Source organism: Bufo gargarizans, chromosome 5, assembly GCF_014858855.1.
Source record: "Bufo gargarizans isolate SCDJY-AF-19 chromosome 5, ASM1485885v1, whole genome shotgun sequence".
Taxonomy (NCBI): Eukaryota; Metazoa; Chordata; class Amphibia; order Anura; family Bufonidae; genus Bufo; species Bufo gargarizans.
The window spans coordinates 308887862-308907148 of NC_058084.1; the positions used below are offsets into that span (position 1 = coordinate 308887862).

The following is a 19287-nucleotide window of genomic DNA, read 5'->3' on the forward strand; positions in this document are numbered from 1 at the left end:
TGGGTGGCAATACCAGTACCCACTGAAGATGGTGGGTGAAAGAAGGAGCACTTGGCATCAGATGTGGGCATCAGGCGGGTGGCAGCATCAGATTAGGAGCTGAGGCAGGTAGCCAGAAGAAACCGGTCTCCTTTGTCAAAGTGTTGGTGTAACACCATGGATGATCTAGTCTGATGCATCAGGAATTGGTGGATGGAAATCCTAGCTGATCCAGGCCTTATTCATCTTGACAAAGGTCATTCTCTCCACATTTTGGGTGGACAGGCGAGTTCTCCTTGGGGTAACTATGTCCCCCGCCACACTAAACACCTTCTCTGATGCCAAACTACTGGCCGGGCAGGACAGCTTTTCCAGGGCAAATTCGGCCAGTTGCGGCTACAAATCCAGTTTGGCTGCCCAGTAGTCTAGCGAATCTTCAATGACGGCTAGCAGGGTGCACTCCAAGTATGCCACCACCTGCTGGTTCAGGTTCTGCTCCAGGTCTGGAAGCTTCTGCTGGTGAGTAGTTTCTTCACTAGGTGGGTGAAGAAAGCTGCTCATCAGAGACTCTAGTCTTAGGCTGTTGCTGATGGAGTTGGTACGGCTCCTGCCACCCCACCACTCACCAGCATCCATGACAGTGGAACATGAGCGCAAAGGGCATCCCCGGTTAGACCTGTGAGAGGATGGACGATGGTGCAGATAGGCAGCAGCCAACCGACTGCATAGGATGTGTCTATAGTACTTCAGTTTATCCTCCCTCTCAGCGGGTGTAAAAAAAAAAAAAAGCCCCCATTTTGGACCGGTAGCGAGGGTCCAACAAGGTGGAGAGACAGAAGTCATCTGGTGACTGCCAATTCGACTGTCACTACCCATGCAAGAGAGCACGCAGAGGGCCATTTGCGCAAGTGACTCAGAGGGACTCCCTGCCTCCATCTCCACTGCATACTGCCACGGGGTGACTGGGTACTCTGGCTGCTCCTGCTCCTCCTCTCCTTTCACCTGTGTAGAAAAACCACCCATTTCGCTACACATTGCTTGTGCTCCAATGTCCTCCTCCTCCAGTTGAGCCCCCACAGGAGATCTAAGCGCCACATTTACTAGCATCTGTTCCAGGACATCAAGCAGTGGAATGACGTTGTTCATCCCGTAGTCCTGGCGACTAACAAATAATGTGGCCTCCTCAAAGGGCCTGAGCAAACGGCAGGTGTTGCGCATAAACTGCCACCGGCTGACATCGAAGTTACACAGGAGTACTCCTGTCCGCTTGGATCATCAGGAAAACGTTGATGGCCTTTCTCTGTTCGTACAGTTGGTCCAACATATGGAGAGTGGAATTCCAATGGGTGGAAACGTCGCATATCAGCCTATGTTGGGGGATGCCGTTCCGCCGCTGCAGCTCAAGGAGGGTGTGCTTTGCAGTGTATGAGTTGCTGTAGTGCATACAAAGTTTCCTGGCCATTTTTAGTCTTGCAGATGGGTGGAAGTCTTCAGGAACCGCTTGACAACCAGATAAATACATGTGCCATACAGGGCACATGGCTCAGCCTTCCACAGGGCCGACATAATGTTCTTCCCTTTGTTGGTCACCATGGTTCCGATTTTGAGTTGTCGTGGAGGAAGCAAGGATTCGATTTCTTGCTTAAGGATATGGAGGAGTTCCTCCACTGCGTGACTTCCTTCGTCCAGGCAAACGAAATGCAGAACAGCGTGACACCGCCATGCCCTACACATGTGGTATGCTGGAGGGGCATTGTCCCTGAAATGGAGGCTGAGGACATGTTGGAGGATGAGGAGGCAGAGGCGGACATTGACTGTGAACCAAAGGCGTGGCAATGTGAATGCGGAAGCGGCGTAACCTGGCCAAGTTGCTGGTTTGGCTGTGCAGGAACCACATTCATCGAGTGGCCGTAAAGGACATGTACTGTCTCTGACCGTAGTTAAAGCTCCACACATCAGCGCTGCCATGCACTTTGGCAAACACCGACAGGCTCAAGGACTGGCCCACCTTCTGTTCTACATATTTGTGCAGGGCTGGTACTGCCTTTTTGGCAAAGAAATGATGGCTTGGGACTCTCCAGCTCGGCACAAGCCATAAGTTCTCTAAAAAGGTGCAGAGTCCACAACTTGGAAAGGGAGGGACTGCAGCATCAGCAACTTGGCCAGGAGCATGTTCAACTTCTGCGCCGTTGGATGAGTGCTTGCATTCTGTTGTCTCTTGGCAATCGCTTAGGTGATCGATTGCTGACAGAATGCTTCATGAGAAGTAGGAGGAGCAGGAGCATCAGGACCGGAAGATGATGGGAAGGACACACATTTCCCTTCGGCTGAGGTGGTGAAGCCTTGATTGGCTGAAACTGGATGCGTGCCAGTGGGTGATGCTGCGGCATGATAAACCACCACATTGGAGCACGGTTCTCCCAGGCCACTTTTTGGCGACGCTCCATATGTTGACGGAGGGCCATAGTGCCAACATTGACACCCTGGCCACGCTTCACCCTCTGCCCACAGATGATACATATGGCTACGTTCACCTCCTCCGGCGGCTTAAATATAAAAAACTGCCACACCACTGAGTAGTTAATTTTACCCCCAAAACTATGCACTGACTGCTGCCACAGCTGCCTCCTTGAGCTCCTGCACTGCTACTTCCCGTGCAGGTAGGCTCCCACGAAGCGGGTGGTCTACCCTGGGCGCGTTTGGCTACCGACCTCCCACTGCTGCCACTCTGCTGACTCCTGGCCACGTTAGCGACTTGCTGGCTCCTCAGCTGACGTCACGGGCAAGCTGCCACCCTCTTCTCCCGATGATGATGCAGCCCTTTCACTGATGTGCTCCTCAATCGTCTCTGGGTCAGGAGCCTGACCGCTCTCAACACCAGCTCCCACACCACTCTCCTCATCACTACCTGCCCGTCTAGAGGAGGAAGCGGCAGTTTTCTGTCATTGTATGTGAGGTGAGATGTTAAATAGCCTTTTGTTCAGGCAGGCTGCTATTGTGTCCAGGACTGGCAGAGGGTATGAGATATGTTATGCAATGTACTGCATTCCACAAGGAATGAGGTTTGTATAATATCTATGTTTAATCTGTGATGTATCAAAAGTCAGATTATGAAAAATCCCTTTCAGGCCCCTTTTACACGGGCGAGTTTTCCGCGCAGGTGCAATGCGTGAGGTGAACGCGTTGCACCCGCACTGAATCCAGACCCATTCATTTCTATGGGGCTGCGCACATGACGCATCACTTATGTGTGGTGTGAAAATCGCAGCATGCTCTATATTGTGAGTTTATCACGCAACTAAGGCCCCATAAAAGTGAATGGGGCTGCGTTAAAAGTGCGGATGCGGTGCGATTTTTTTCACGCACTGTTGCTAGGAAACGATCGCGATGGAGACCCGACCATTATTATTTTCCCTTATAACATGGTTATAAGGGAAAATATTAGCATTCTGAATACAGAATGCATAGTACAATAGCGCTGGAGGGGTTAAAAAACTAAAAAATAATTTAACTCGCCTTAATCCACTTGCTCGCGCAGCCCGGCTTCTCTTCTGTCTTCAGATCATGTGATGACCGGAGTGATGTCACCACAGGTCATTTTCCTGCACAGAGCAAAAAAGAAGACAGAAGAGATGCCGGCTGCGCGAGCAAGTGGATTAAGGTGAGTTAAATTATTATTATTATTATTTTTAACCCCTCCAGCGCTATTGTACTATGCATTCTGTATTAAGAATGCTATTATTTTCCCTTATAACCATGTTATGTCTACCCAGCACCTAACCCAAACAGAAGTTCAGGTTTGGGTACCAAACATGCCGATTTTTCTCATGTGAGTGCAAAATGCATTACAATGTTTTGCACTCGCGCGGAAAAATCATGCATTTTCTCGCAACGCACCCGCCTCTTATCCGGGCAAAAAACATGACGCACGTGTGAAAGAGGTCTTACGTTCTGTAAGGCTTATCAGGCTTTTCAACAGATAAGTGCAATGCTGGACGGCGAATATATTTTTATTTTGCCTCTAATGCACGTCAAAAAGGGATTTAGAGTATATAACTGCACAGCACAAGGGCAATTAGGCCCTAATTTTTCTCAACTTTTACACAACACAACAGGCTTTTCAACAGATAAATGCAATGCTGGAAACCAGCCCTCTCTCTGAGGTGCAACATACAACAAGGGAATATCTAGCAGACATGCTGGACTCAAGATAAACAGACCAGAACGTCACAACAATAGACATAAATACACCCCGGACAAAACCCACACCAAACACCAAAGGGTAGGATGGGAAGGAGACACTGGGAAGACCTTGATGACCACAAGGGTGGCCCTCACTGGACAGATGGTAAAGCCAGGAGCAGTGAACCACCAGCACACATCAAGCCTGGAGGAACACTGAGCTACAGGGATCCAGCAGAAGCTAAATAGCCCAAGGCGACCACACCCACACCAAGAATACACATTAACCCCAAGTTAGGCTTAGTTCACACGAACGTGTGTGATCTGTGGCCGTATTGCGGCCCGCAAATCGCGGGTCGCAATACACGGCCACAGTTCCGTGTGCATTCCGATTCACGGATGCGGACCCATTCACTTCAATGGGTCCGCAAATCCGGAATAGCGGAACGGCCGCACGGGACGGGACCCCTCGGAAGCACTACGGAGTGCTTCCGTGGGGTTACGTCCCGTACCTCCGTTCCGCAAAAAGATAGAACATGTCCTATCTTTTAGCGGAACGGGCGGATCGCGGACCCATTAAAGTGAATGGGTCCGCGATCCGATGCGGCTGACCTACGGCCGGCGATCGTGCATTGCGGCCCGCTGTTTGCGGGCCGCAGCACGAGCACGGGTCACACACGTTCGTGTGAACTCGGCCTTAACCAAACACAAGGAAGAAGGAACTGAAAAGGAATTGCACACACAAGCAAATGGCAACAGCATGCATGGCAAGAAAGTTACGGCGCACATAGCAAAACCCGTGACCCTGCCACAACATGCCAAAACAGCAACACGTTGCCACCGGCAACAGCAAGCGTGGCAACAGTGTCACGGCGTACACCATAGGCCGTGACAACGGCAAACTGGACTTTAGAGTATATCACTGCACCGCACAAAGGCAATTAGGCACAATTTTTTTTTCAACTTTTACAGAGCACAACAGGCTTTTCAACACATAAGTACCACGCTGGATGGCGAATATATTTTTATTTCGCCAATAATACATGTCAAATAGTGCTTTAGAGTAAACGACTGCACTGCTGAAAGGACCTAATTTTTTTTCTATTTTTATATTACACAAAATGCTTTTCAAAAGATAAGTGCAAGCTGGACGGCTAATATATTTTTATTTAGCCACTAATACACGGCAAACTGGGCTTTATAGTAGATCACTGCACTGCACAAGGGCAATTAGGCCCTAATGTTTTTCAACTTTTACACAACACAAAAGGCTTTTCTACAGACAAGTGCAATGCTAGACGGCGAATATATTTTTATTTAGCCACTAATCCATGGCAAACTGGGCTTTAGAGTATATCACTGCTCTGCACAAGGGCAATTAGGCCCTCATTTTTTTCAACTTTTACACAACACAACAGGTTTTTCAAAAGATAAATGCAATGCTGGACGGTGTATATAATTTTACTTCGCCACTAATACATGGCAAACTGGGCTTTAGTGTATATCACTGCACCGCTCAAGGGCAATTAGGCCCTAATGTTTTTCTATGTTTATACTGCACAAAATGCTTTTCAAAAGATAAGTGGAAGCTGGACGGGCGAATATATTTTTATTTAGCTACTAATACACGGCAAACACAGCTTTAGAGTATATCATTGCATCGCTGAACGTCAATTAGGCCCTAATTTTTTTTAAATTTTACAATACACAAAATGCTTTTCAACAGATAAATGCAATAATACACTGCAAACAGGGCTGTAAAATATCTCGCTGTACTGCTGAACTTCTCTTAGGCCCTTAATTTTTCAACTTTTACACAACACAAAAGGCTGTTCAACAGATAAGTGCAATGCTGGATGGTGAATATATTTTTATTTCGCAACTAATACACGGCAAACTGGGCTTTAGAGTAAATTACTGCATCATACAAGGGCAAAAAAGCTGATTGCAGAGGAGCTCAGCCTCAATCTCCTTGACTGCAGGGGATATGCCATTTTTTTTTAGCCCTGGGTAACTTTTAAAAATGAGTTGTTTGAAAAAAATATTCACTATAGAAATAAAATGAAGGCTTCATTATAATTTGAGCATACTCTTATTTACTAGTGTTCATGTAATAATAATAATTCACTTTTTTTCTCTTCAGGCAAAATTCAACAGTTGTTACCAGATAAATCAATTTCGGAAAGTACAGTATTAGTACTTGCAAATATCTTATATTTTGCTGCAAACTGGACAAAACCATTTAATCAAATGAAGACTTATAAGGCTCCCTTCACCAAGATGTCGGTATGTCATAATTTGCTGTGCACTTAAAAGGGTTGTCTCACCATAACAAATTATCAGTTTTTGTCATCCTTGTGCCATCCGTAATTCACGGAAGTTGCTCAGCTGAAAATTAATTTCCCAAAAATCTCCTATTAGTCTTCAGTGAAAAACAGACACAACACGGATGACATCCGTGTTGTGTCAGCTATTTTCATGGACCCATAGACTTCAATGGGCGTGATTTTTACTGGCCCACGGTGCTATGTACCCCAAAGTGGTGTCACTTTGGGGTACATAACACTTTTTTATTGCTTTTTATCTAGTTTTAGCTAGTGAATAATAAAAAAAAGCATTTTTGACATTTTTTTTTTTTTTTACGCCATTCAACGTAAGTATTAACCCCGTCCCGCAAAATCACTTACATATACATGGGGTAATGTGGTGCCTTACCGCATTCCCATGTGCATGTACGTGATGGGATCGGGCTGGTGCAGGGGTGTTTCTGTGAACTACAGAATCAGAGTAAATAAATATTGAGTTTTGTTTGGCTGTTAACCCTTGCTTTGTTAGTGGAAAAAATGGATTAAAATGGAAAATTTGCCAAAAAAGTGAAATTCTGAAACTTCATCTACATTTTCATTTAATTATTGCGAAACACCTACAGGGTTAACAAAGTTTGTAAGATCAGTTTTGAATACCTTGAGGGGTGTAGTTTCCAAAATGGGGTGATTTATGGGTGGTTTCTAATATGTAAGCCCCAGAAAGTGACTTCATAACTGAACTGGTCCTGAAAAATTAGGTTTTGGATTTTTTTATTTTTTTATTTAAGATTTGCTTCTAAACTTCTAAGCATTCTAACTTCCCCAAAAAAATAAAATAAAATATTTTGACAAAATTTTGCCACTATTACAGGGAAATGAGACCTGCACACCCGTCAATGGTGGGTGCTCATAGAGGCCAAGTGTCAGTCTAATCCAGGCATGTCCAAACTGCGGCCCTCCAGCTGTTGCAAAACTACAACTCCCAGCATGCCTGGATAGCTTACAGCTATTATGGCATGCTGGGAGTTGTAGTTTTGCAACAGCTGGAGGGCCGCAGTTTGGACATGCCTGGTCTAATCCAATGGAAAAATCTATGGCACACCAAAATCTTTTTTTAAGTGATGCTTTAATACGTAACGTGTAGATTTACATCATTTTTTCTTTACATCCATCCGGAAAATATATCAACTGGCTGAATAGTCCCTTATCAAGGGATCTAAAAAGAATATGAAACAATATCTATAGAAAATTTGGTTTACAAAATGATAATAAATGGTAATAAAGTTTCAATATAAACATATAAGATAAAAATGTGAGCTATAACCGATCATGAATAAGAGTATAGATATGTACACACACAGAGAGACAGCATATATGTTTTGATATTATTCAATTGCATGTGGTCCCAAGAGGATATAGATATTATGACTGGAGATATTATGTGCTCAGTAATCAGACATCATGAGGAAGTAAGGGGAACGGTGGTGTATTACATCTGTTAGAGGTCATACAGAGACAACATTCTATGTAATGAACGGCACTCACACAATAAAAGGGACCAGCCATGACCTCGTAGTATAAAAGAAGAAAATTGCACAAGCATAGTCATACATGATCACAAGGGAACAGTGGAGGATGATAATGTTATACTAAAGTCCAGTGGCTAGATAGTATGTGGTAGTTATACTCCTATGTTTTAATGGGCACCAGAAAACCACCATTAAATGTTGATTTGTGCTCCACTTCATAGTAATGTACTTCAGACCAATATACCCTCTAATAATTTCATCAATAATTTAGTTATTTTCCCCTTCCAATTATGTAAAAACACTCTAGGCATGTCCTCCTACACAACAGGCATCCGGATTCCATAATAGCACATCCCCTTCTAACCATACTTAGATTGCTAGGATTAGGTCCGACTTCTTGCTTTTTTCAGCCTCAGAAGAGGATATGCGCATGTGCACACCCCCAGGTCACGTGACGCCGTCCTCCCTGTGTGTCGCTTCCCGGGAGACAGTACAATCTATCACTATTAATAGGCGGCGCGCTTGCTATGGCATCCGCATCCAGAATACACCTTCCTCCACCATCAGGCCACAGGTAACATCTCCTCCCTATACTAGGAGGCTACTGCTCAATTTTCATTAAATAGAACATTGTTTTCTGGTGGCCATTAAAACGTAGTAGTATACCTATCACATAATGTCTAGCCACTGGACCTTTAGTATAACATTATCATCCTTCACTGTACCCTTGTAATCATATATGACTGTGCTTGCATAATTTTTCTTCCTTTATACTACAACGTCATGGCTGGTCGCTGGTGCCTTTTATTGTATGAGTACCGTTCATTACATAGAATGTTGTCTCTGGATGACCTCTAACAGATGCAATACACCAATACACCATGGCTCCCCTTACTTCCTCATGATGTCCGATTACTGAGCAGATACAGTTGTATTCAAAATAATAGCAGTCAGACATCACTAACCTGAAATATTTCTACATGGAAAATAATTTACTAGCAGGTGCAGTAGAGTAATATAAATCCAACAGACCCAAAAGCCATGACATGCATGCTGCTGATTCTGTGTAATTTAATCACTAATTGAAAGGGGCATGTTCAAAACAATAGCAGTGTAGAGTTCAATGAGTGAGGTCATTCATTCTTTGAAAAACAGGTGTCAATTATTTCCCTTATTTAAGGTAGGAAGACAGCAAATGTTGTACATGCTGGTTACAGTGCATTTCTCTTTGAAATTCTGAGGAAAATGGGTCATTCCAGACATTGTTCAGAAGAACAGCGTACCTTGATTAAAAAGTTGATTGCAGAGGGGAAAACATATAAAGAAGTGCAGAAAATGATAGTCTGCTCAGCTAAAATGATCGCAAATGATTTCAAATGGCAACCAAAACCTGAAAGACATGGAAGAAAGTGAAAAACTACTATTCAAATGGATAGAAAAATAGCCAAAATGGCAAGAACTCAGCCAACAATCAGCTCCAGGAAGATCAAAGAAGGTCTAAAGTTACCTGTGAGTACTGTTACGATTAGAAGACACCTATGTAAAGCCAAGCTATCTGCAAGAAGCCCCAGCAAAGTCCCGCTGTTGAAAAAAAGACATGTGCTGAAGAGGTTACAATTTGCCAAAGAGCACATTGACTGGCCTAAAGAGCCTTTTTGTGAACTGATGAAATTAAGATTGTCCTTTTTGGGTCTAGTGGCCAGAGACAGTTTGTCAGACGACCCGCAAACACTGAATTCAAGCCATAGTACACTGTGAAGATAGTGAAGCATGGTGGCGCAAGCATCATGATATGGGGATGTTTCCCATACTACGATGTTGGGCCTATTTATCGCATACCAGGGATCATGGATAAGTTTAAATACATCAGAATACTTGAAGAGTATGCTGCCTTAGGGTACTTTCACACTTGTGTTTTTCTTTTCCGGCATAGAGTTCCATCCTAGGGACTCTATACAGAAAAATAACTGATCAGGTATATCCCCATGCATTCTGAATGGAGAGTAATCAGTTCAGGATGCATCAGGATTAGTGTTGAGCGAACTTGTGTTTTAAGTTCAGCGTCTAAAGTTCGAGGTCAGTTTATCGAAGTATCCCGTTATGGATTCTAGATTCCATTATGGTCCGTGGTAGCGGAATCCATAACGGGATACTTCGATAACCCGAACTTTAGACGCCGAACTTAAAACACAAGTTCGCTCAACACTAATCAGGATGTCTTCAGTTCAGTCGTTTTGACTGATCAGGCAAAAGATAAAACCGTAGCATGCTACGGTTTTATCTCCGGGCAAAAAAACTAAAGACTTGCCTGAATGCCGGATCTGGCATTTTTACCCATAGGATTGTATTAGTGCCGGATCCGGCATTCAAAATACCGGAATGCCAGATCTGTCCTTCCAGTCTGCGCATGCGCAAACCAGTAAAAATGTGAAAAAAAAAACAAGACTGATCCATCTGTCTGCATGACAAGCGGAGAGACAGTTTCGTTCTTGCAATGCATTTGTGAGACGGATCCACATCCAGATGCGTCTCACAAATGCTTTCAGTCACATCCGACGACGGAACTGCCTGCCGGATCACACTGCCGCAAGTGTGAAAGTAAAACACACCAGTAAACGTGCAACATCTTGGTCCCAGACCAACAAGATTGACGTTATGGAGTGGCCAGCCCAATCCCTGGATCTTAGTCCCATTGAAAACTTGTGCGGTGACATCTAAAATGCAGTTTGAGGCAAAACCAAGAAATGGAGAAGAACTGTGGAATGTAGTCCAATCATCCTGGGCTGGAATACCTGTTCACAGACGCCAGAAGTTGGTTGACTCAATGCAACACAGATGTACAGCAGTTCTCAGAAACAGCGGTTATACAACTAAATATTAGTTAAGTGATTCAAAGGAAAGCAAAATCTTAGTGAATGTTTCAGTTTGTAAAGAATACAAACACTGCTATTTTTTTTTAACAGTCTTCACTTTTATTCAATTTTTTTTTAGAGGAACAACACAAATTTGATATATTTTTCTTCATGTTTGGATTTGGAATAAAATTTGTAATGTTCCCAATGCATTTGTGTGTATGGAAATAAAAGCTTTACTTCACTTTTTTAAACACACTGCTATTATTTTGAACACAACTGTAATATCTCCAGTCATAATATCTATATCCTCTCTTGGGACCACATGCAATTGTGCTTGAATAATAACAGAACATATATGCTGTCTCCCTGTGTGTGTACATATCTATACTCTTATTCATGATCGGTTATAGCTCACATTTTTTACTTATATGTTTACTTTGAATCTTTATTACCATTTATTATCATTTTGTAAGCCAAATTTTCTATAGATTTTATTTAGATCCCTTGATAAAGGTCGTCCTCCAATGGAAACTTTAGGACTATTCGGCCAGTTATATTGATATATTTTCCGGATGGATTTAAACACAAAATGATGTAAATCTACATGTTATGTATTAAAGCAGTGTTTCCCAACCAGTGTGCCTCCAGCTGTTGCAAAACTACAACTCCCAGCATGCCCGCACAGCCAAAAGCTGTCCAGGCATGCTGGGAGTTGTAGTTTTGCAACAGTTGGAGGCACGCTGGTTGGGAAACACTGTATTAAAGCATCACTTTAAAAAGATTTTGGTGTGCCATAGATTTCTCCATTAGTTTTACCACTGTCATGAAGTACAATATGTGACGAGAAAACAATCTCAGAATAGGCTGGATAAGTAAAAGCATTTTAAAGTTATTACCACATAAAGTGACACATGTCAGATTTGCTAAATTAAGCTCCTGAAGGTGAAAAATGGCTGTGTCCTGAAGGGGTTAAATTACATAATAATTTTTTAAACTCTCATCTACTTTGCAAGTAAACAAAAAAGGTTACTCCAGCGTCTAAAAAGTCCTCAATACTTTATTAATACAAAAACAGACATCGGGTGCATAGTTATAAAAAGAATATCCAAGAATCGCTTACACGTTTCGCCCAGTTGTGTGCTTACTCATAGCATAACATATATAGAACATAATGGTGATTTAAAAGATACAAAGTACCAATCAGAAACAAAACAAGAAATTAATATGAAGCCCCAGTATACTAAAAACAATATACCGAAATGCATATGGAAATATGATTAATAAAAATACATTACATCATTTCTTCAGTTCATACCCTTTGGGAATCTGGTATTTAGAGTGTGTATCTAACACCCTTCTCTCATATACAAAACTCACTGCCAGCTACAACCACTATTCGGTTTTTTAACCCCCTCAATGCCAAAATATGCAAAGTAATCCAAAGCTCGGCCATGCTGTGCTACAAAATGTCTGGAAACTCCTGAAGCCTCACTCTGATTTTATATAATGTAACCTATATGATCTGCTATGCGTCTTTTCACCTTTCTGGTGGTACATCCTGTATACAGCAGTTCACATTTCCTGCAGTATACTACATATACCACGAAGGTGCTATTGCACGGGCACCGTCCGCGTGGCCTGCGCAGACCCATTCAACTTGAATGGATCCGTGATCCGTCCACACCGCAAGAAAATAGAACAAGTTAAATTTTTTGTAGTGCGGAGACACAGAGAAACCCCACAGAAGCACTACGGAATTTTTATGTAGGGTTCGGTGCCTACGTTCGTCACCGCACCTTCCGGATTGAGGATCCATTCAAGTGAATAGGTCCACATCCGTGAAGCAGTGTACAAATGACTGGTTCCTGTATATTGCGGACCCATTGTTTGTGGGCCGCATTATGGGCACCGGCCAACAACTGTGGTGTCCATGAGCCCTTTATGTGAAATACCTTACTCAGAGAAGGGGATGTAAAATTGTACGTTTTTGTGGAAAACTTGCAGACATTGCAATGTAAACCCCATACAGGGAAAGAAATCCCCTTTTGGGATAACCATGCTCTATTAGAATATTGACCAAACTTTTACCTGTACTAGCTACACATCTTCAGCCACCTTCCAAAATAAGACATAGGGGGTCTTTTACTAATCTGAAATACATCTAAATGAGTCGTATTTCAGGTGCAGATGGCGGCACAGCGGTTCGTTGCGCTTCCATCTGCGACTATTCCCCACTCATGCTAGGTCTAAAATTGTGGAAGTGGCATGGGCAGGGAAGGGGGTGGGTGGGCAGGGCCGTCTCATTCATCATTTTCTACACCTGGTTTAGGCGTAGAAAATGGTCGAAATGTAAGACAGCTCGGAAGAGGTCTTACATTTAGAACTGGCGCTGGATGCGCCAAAGTTAAGGAGAGGACTGCGTCTCTTCATAGCTCTGGCAGATTGACCACCAGTGATGGGCCTTTATTAAGAACGGTGTGGCGAAATCAACCTCGCCACTGGGTGGTGGAGAAGCCTGGTTGCCAGCCTCTTGCCCCAGGATTATGGGCCCTCTCATCAGCTTATGCTAAACTTAAACCCATGGCGATTTGACTGTGTTTGTGGCATCTGAGTGCTGTTTGGATATATAGAGCGCTCAGATCCAAGCCATCTGGGGATATGTTAAATGTCTATGTTTACTGTAATGGTTGGGACATTGTATATTTGAGTAGTGATGTCTGTCCTATTGTCTCCACCTGTGTATTGGCGATTTCCCTTTGTCCTGCGAGATAATTGAATTACTCCTCGGTTGTCTCCAGGACAGAAGACATTGTGTATTCTCCTGCCTGTGATATTTACATCAACCCATTGTGTAAGGTAATTGTATCACAGGCAGAGTGGAGGATTTTGTGTGGGAGTGTTTTACTGTATTGTACGTGTTTATTGGTTGTTTTTACAAAACCCTGTGGGTGGTACTAATGTTATATAAGAACAATAAACACACAGCTCTGGCTGTCCACTGCTTGACCCTCAACACGGAGCCTCGTCTCGTTCTTGGGGGGATTCACGGTATGCTGTTAGAGACTGATTTCTAAGAGTGTAAGCCGCCTGGGTGCATTTTCCTATTTGTCTGCTAGCAGCTATTCGTGAGGTTCCGTTTGGGAGTTTGGAGCATTTCCTTGTATGGCATTAAAAACGGTGTCTAAGACACCGGTCTAAAAAAATGTGCCCCATAATTTTTCATCCTGATACAGTACTGGCAAATATTTGAAATAAATCTCACTAACCTCACTTCACTAACCTTATTACCATAAGCTGTAGAAAGTGTCAGTTCTTTTATTTTGGGCAGATCATTTATTCTGTATTGTTTTATTTATTCTGTATTGTGCTTATTAAAAAAATAATTCCACTTGGCTGGTACCACATTGTGGACATAGCCTAATAGGTATCAGCTAGCACTAATGGTATGGGAAAAATAATCAGGTTATTTTCTATGAATTCTTTCCAGAATGAACAAGTAATGGTAGATATGATGCATATGACAAGTTACTTCAATGTGAAATACATTACTGACCCTGGAATAAAGGTGTTGGAGCTTCCATATGGTGCATCACAAAACTTCACTATGGTCATCATTGTTCCCGATAATAATTCTGTGTTTAAACAGGTAAGTCATAGAAGAATCAAGAAAATATATCATTGTATTGATACCTAACAGAGATGTACCATTTTAGTCAACATTCTGTGTGACAATATATTTAAAGGGTTAAAAGGGTTTTCTGAGATTTTAATACTGAAGACTAGGGATAAGCGAACTTCTGTTTTCAAGTTCGGTGTACAAGGTTCGGGTTCATGTTATGTAAGAATTCTGTTATGAATTCTGCTACCATGGACCATAACTTATGGTCTGTGGTAGTAGAATCCATAATGGAATTCTTAGCTATCCCAAACCTCGTACCTCGAACTTGAAAACAGAAGTTCGCTCAACACTACTGATGACCTATCCTCTAGATGGGTTATCAGTATCTGATTGATAGGAGTCCCAGGTCCCAGAGGATACGTCATCAGTTCTAAAAATGTACTCATGAATAGTGTTGATCACGAATATTCGAATTTCGAATTTTTATCGCGAATATAGGTACTTCGAAAATTCGCGAATATTTCGAATATAGTTATATATTCGTAATTTCGAAAATTCGATATTTTTTTCCCCGATTTTTTTTTTCCGATTTTTTTTTTTTTTAATCAGTACACATGATCCCTTCCTGCTTCTAGCTTGTGGGCCAATAAGAAGGCTGCAATATACTTGACTTTAGGAGTAGTGATGAGCGGCAGGGGTCATATTCGAAAATGCACGATTTTTTTTTCTTGAAAAAATCGGCAAGGTAATGATTGTGTAATATGCGAATTTTCGTGATTCGAATTTTCGGATTCAAATTTTTATTGCGAATTTTTAAACTTAGACGAAGATTATAGCACTATATTAGCTAAATTGCTCTATATTCGTTTTTTTCGAATATTCGCTATATTGCTATATATTCTTGTTTTAGAATATTACAAATATACGAAGTTATAGCAATATAGCGAATATTCGAAAAAAAAACTAATATATAGCAATTTAGCTAATATAGTGCTCTAATCTTCTTTGTCTAATAGTTGTAATTTTTTTCTCATCTGAAGTTCAGATTGGAAAAAAATTACAACTATAAAAAAAAAGATTAAAGCACTATATTAGCTAAATTGCTCTATATTCGTTTTTTTCGAATATTCGCTATATTGCTATATATTACGAATATTCGAAAAAACTGTTATAGCAATATAGCGAATATTTTAAAAATCAAATATAGAGCAATTTAGCTAATATAGTGCTATAATCTTCTTTGTCTAATAGTTGTGTTGAAAAATTCGCAATAAAAATTCGAATCCGAAAATTCGATTACGAAAATTTGCATATTACACAATCATTACCTTGCCGATTTTTTTCAAGAAAAAAATCGCGAATTTTCGAATATTCAACGAATATTCTAAAAAATATTAGCGAAATATCACGAATTCGAATATGACCCCTGCCGCTCATCACTACTCATGAACCTGGATCTCAAAATTTCATTAACACAGAGAAAAGTAATCTTTACTGAAATGTCAAAGAAGTGTACAGGATTAGAAAAATATGCTTCTACTAATGGTCACTCACAGATGATCAAATCATTTGATGATAATATCCAGGGTAAGGCTATAGGTAGGTTCACATTCATTTTTGGGGAGGACGTTTTATGGCAGATTTTCCTGTGGGTTTTTCAGCCAAAGCCAGATGTAGATCCAGCAGGAAAGACAAGTATAAGCCCTTCCATAGTATTTTGAATCCACTCCTAGGTTTGGCTGACAAAACTGCAGGAAAATCTGCCTCATAACTTCCTCCAAAAATCTGTGTGTACCTACCCTTACATCCCAAAACTCTTCTCAATGTGCTCTCAGCATAAACATGTTTTGCATTACATCTCCAATTTGAAGTTTCCTGAGAAAGGATTGAGTCATTCATGATTTCATCACTTTTTAAATGCAGGTAGAACAAGAGATTTCACTGAAAAAGTTAAACAAATGGATGAGCAACTCAGAAATGAAGATGATGAATGTCTTGGTACATCTACCAAAGATCAAAATAGAGAAAAGCTTCTCCATGAAAAACATTCTTTCATCATTGGGAATGTTGGATGCCTTCAGTCAGACCAAGGCAAATTTCTCAGGCATGACAGAGCAGCGTGATATATTTATGTCTGAGGTTTATCATAAGACTTTTCTAGAGATTAATGAAAAAGGAACTGAGGCTGCAAGTTCTACAGCATCTGTCATGTCTGTTCGCAGCTTTCCAGGTGAAGAGGTGAAGGGAGATCGTCCCTTTTACTATTTCATAAAACACAAATCCAAATGTATAGTGCTATGTGGAATAGTGTATGAACCTTAACAAAGGAAGTATGGCCATGATGTTATCACTTGTAAAACCTGGCCAGCATACATGTAATGTATTCTGTATATAATGTATTCATATATATTTTCTACTTAATTATTGGAATAAAATACTGCCATTACATTGTATTATTCATCTCAGTTTTAATATAAAGAAGCCAAGATTTACACGTGTGCACCTGTGTGGAGCCTATTACAGCATATTAGTCAAACTCATAAGAGTACACAGTATTTTTAATGGGCCCTATTAGGCTACTTTCACACTTGCATTTGTTATTCCGGTATTGAGATCTGACAGAGGATCTCAATGCCAGTGATGAGCGGCAGGGGCAATATTCGAATTCACGATATTTCACAAATATTTGGGCGAATATTCGTCATACATTCACGAATTCGAGAATTCGTAATCTCCAGTCATTATTTTCTTGATTGAGAAAATCAGCAATCGGAAAATTCGCAATAAAATTTGCGATACGAAAATTTGCGATCAACACTACTATAGGCAACTTTCCTATTGGTTGCTAGGGATGTTGCTAAGTGACGATTTTGGCAATAAATTTGTGATAAATTCGCGATTTGATTTTTCGTGAATACGACTATATAGCACTATATTCAAAATATTTTGGGAATTTTCGAAGTGGCGATATTCACGATTAAAATTTGCAATTTGAATATTCACGCTCAACACTACTCAATACCGGAATTAAAAGGATCAGGAAGTATCAGTTTCGTTAGGATGCAGTTGTGTGAAATCAAAACATAAAAAATCGGATCCGTCACCATGAAAGTCAATGGGTGACGGATCAGTTTTTTTATTCTCCTAAAAAACAGATCAGTCACTAGAGATGGCCTTGTGGTTCACCCGGTGGTCGTTTCGCAGAGAACTTTGCTCGTTCGCGATTCGCTGAACATGCGAACATATTGCGATGTTCACATGCGCCATATTCTTTTGCATTGCGGCAAACTTTGTCAAGCTGCTGAATCTAGACCTGACCAACTGCAGCAACCCCAGATCATAGCACTGCCCCCAAAGGCTTGTACAGTAGGCACTAGGCATGATGGGTGGATCACTTCATCTGCCTCTCTTCTTACCATGATGCGCCCATCACTCTGGAACAGGGTAAATCTTGACTCATCAGACCACATGATCTTCCTCCATTGCTCCAGAGTCCAATCTTTATGCCCCCTAGCAAATTGAAGCCTTATTTTCTGGTTTGGCTCACTGATTAGTGGTTTTCTTATGGCTACACAGCTGTTCAGTCCCAATCCCTTGAGTTCCCTTCGCATTGTGCGTGTGGAAATGCTCTTACTTTCACTATTAAACATAGCCCTGAGTTCTACTGTTTTTCTTCAATTTGATTTCACCAAAAGTTTAAGTGATCGCCGATCATAATCATTCAGGATTTGTTTCCCGCCACATTTCTTCCTCGAATACGATGGGTCCCCACTATCCTGTCAGTTTTTAATAATGTGATGGACAGTTCTTAACCCAATTTTAGTTGTTTCTGCAATCTCCTTAGATGTTTTCTCTGCTTGATGCATGCCAATGATTTGACCCTTCTCAAACAGACAACATTTTTTTTCCACGACCACGAGATGTGTCTTTCGTTTGTTTAAGAAATGAGAAGCAACTTATTACACCAGTTGGGGTTAAATAACTTGTTGCCAGCTGAAAGATAATCGCCCATGCAGTAATTATCCAATAGGAGGCTCATAACTATTTGCGTAGTTAAATCCAGGTGGCAACTTTTTTTTTTTTTGGACAGGTAGTGTACCTGCTTCCACAAAATACTGATTGAGGGGTGTGATATACCTGCTTCCACCAAATATTGATTAAGAGGTTCTATATACCTGCTTCCACAAAATACAGATTGAGGGGTGTGATATACCTGCTTTTACAAAATACTGATTAAGTTTTTTTTTATATACCTGCTTCCACCAAATATTGATTAAGGGTTTTTTATATACCTGCTTCCACAAAATACTGATTAAGGGGTGCCATATAACTGTTTGCACCTTACATCGAACTTCCTCTTAGGGACATGCAGGAGGCATCCGGCTATCCGAGCTGGGGTACTGATTCTGATAAGCAAAAATAATACATCAATACCTTTCTTGAAAAAGAAGGTGCACAATTTGACCCCGCAAATATTGCTGTGAACCCCACGAAAAGACAGATCTCTAAACTTTTCTTAAATTCATTATGGGGAAAGTTTGCGCAGAGATGTAACTTACCCTGTACCAGCATTGTGAATAACCCTGATGAGCTCTTTTGCTATGTCTTTCTCCGATCCTACAAGGTTTGAGCAAAATTTTATCGATGATGAAACCGCATCGATCAATTGGAAATAAGAAAAAGGACACCACACAATCAACAAAAACACCAAAAATGTTATAGCATGTTTTACAACAGCCTACGCCAGACTAGAACTCTACTCTCTTCTGGACAGACTGCAGAAAAAAGGTGTCTTTATCACGACACGGATTCTGTCA

The 19287-nt window shown here is 41.4% G+C and overlaps 1 protein-coding gene across 2 annotated transcripts in view; it reads left to right on the forward strand.

Moving 5' to 3' along the window:
* LOC122937871 (leukocyte elastase inhibitor-like) overlaps window positions 1–16923 on the forward strand; it is a 58248-nt gene extending 41325 nt beyond the window's left edge. For both annotated transcript variants that reach the window (XM_044293022.1, XM_044293021.1), the window contains exons 5-7: window positions 6305–6447; window positions 14339–14497; window positions 16394–16923. In XM_044293022.1, the coding sequence (XP_044148957.1) occupies window positions 6305–6447; window positions 14339–14497; window positions 16394–16792 (701 nt within the window). In that variant the 3' untranslated portion in view covers window positions 16793–16923. The remainder of the gene's footprint in view (window positions 1–6304; window positions 6448–14338; window positions 14498–16393) is intronic.
* The last annotated feature ends 2364 nt before the right edge of the window (window positions 16924–19287 follow it).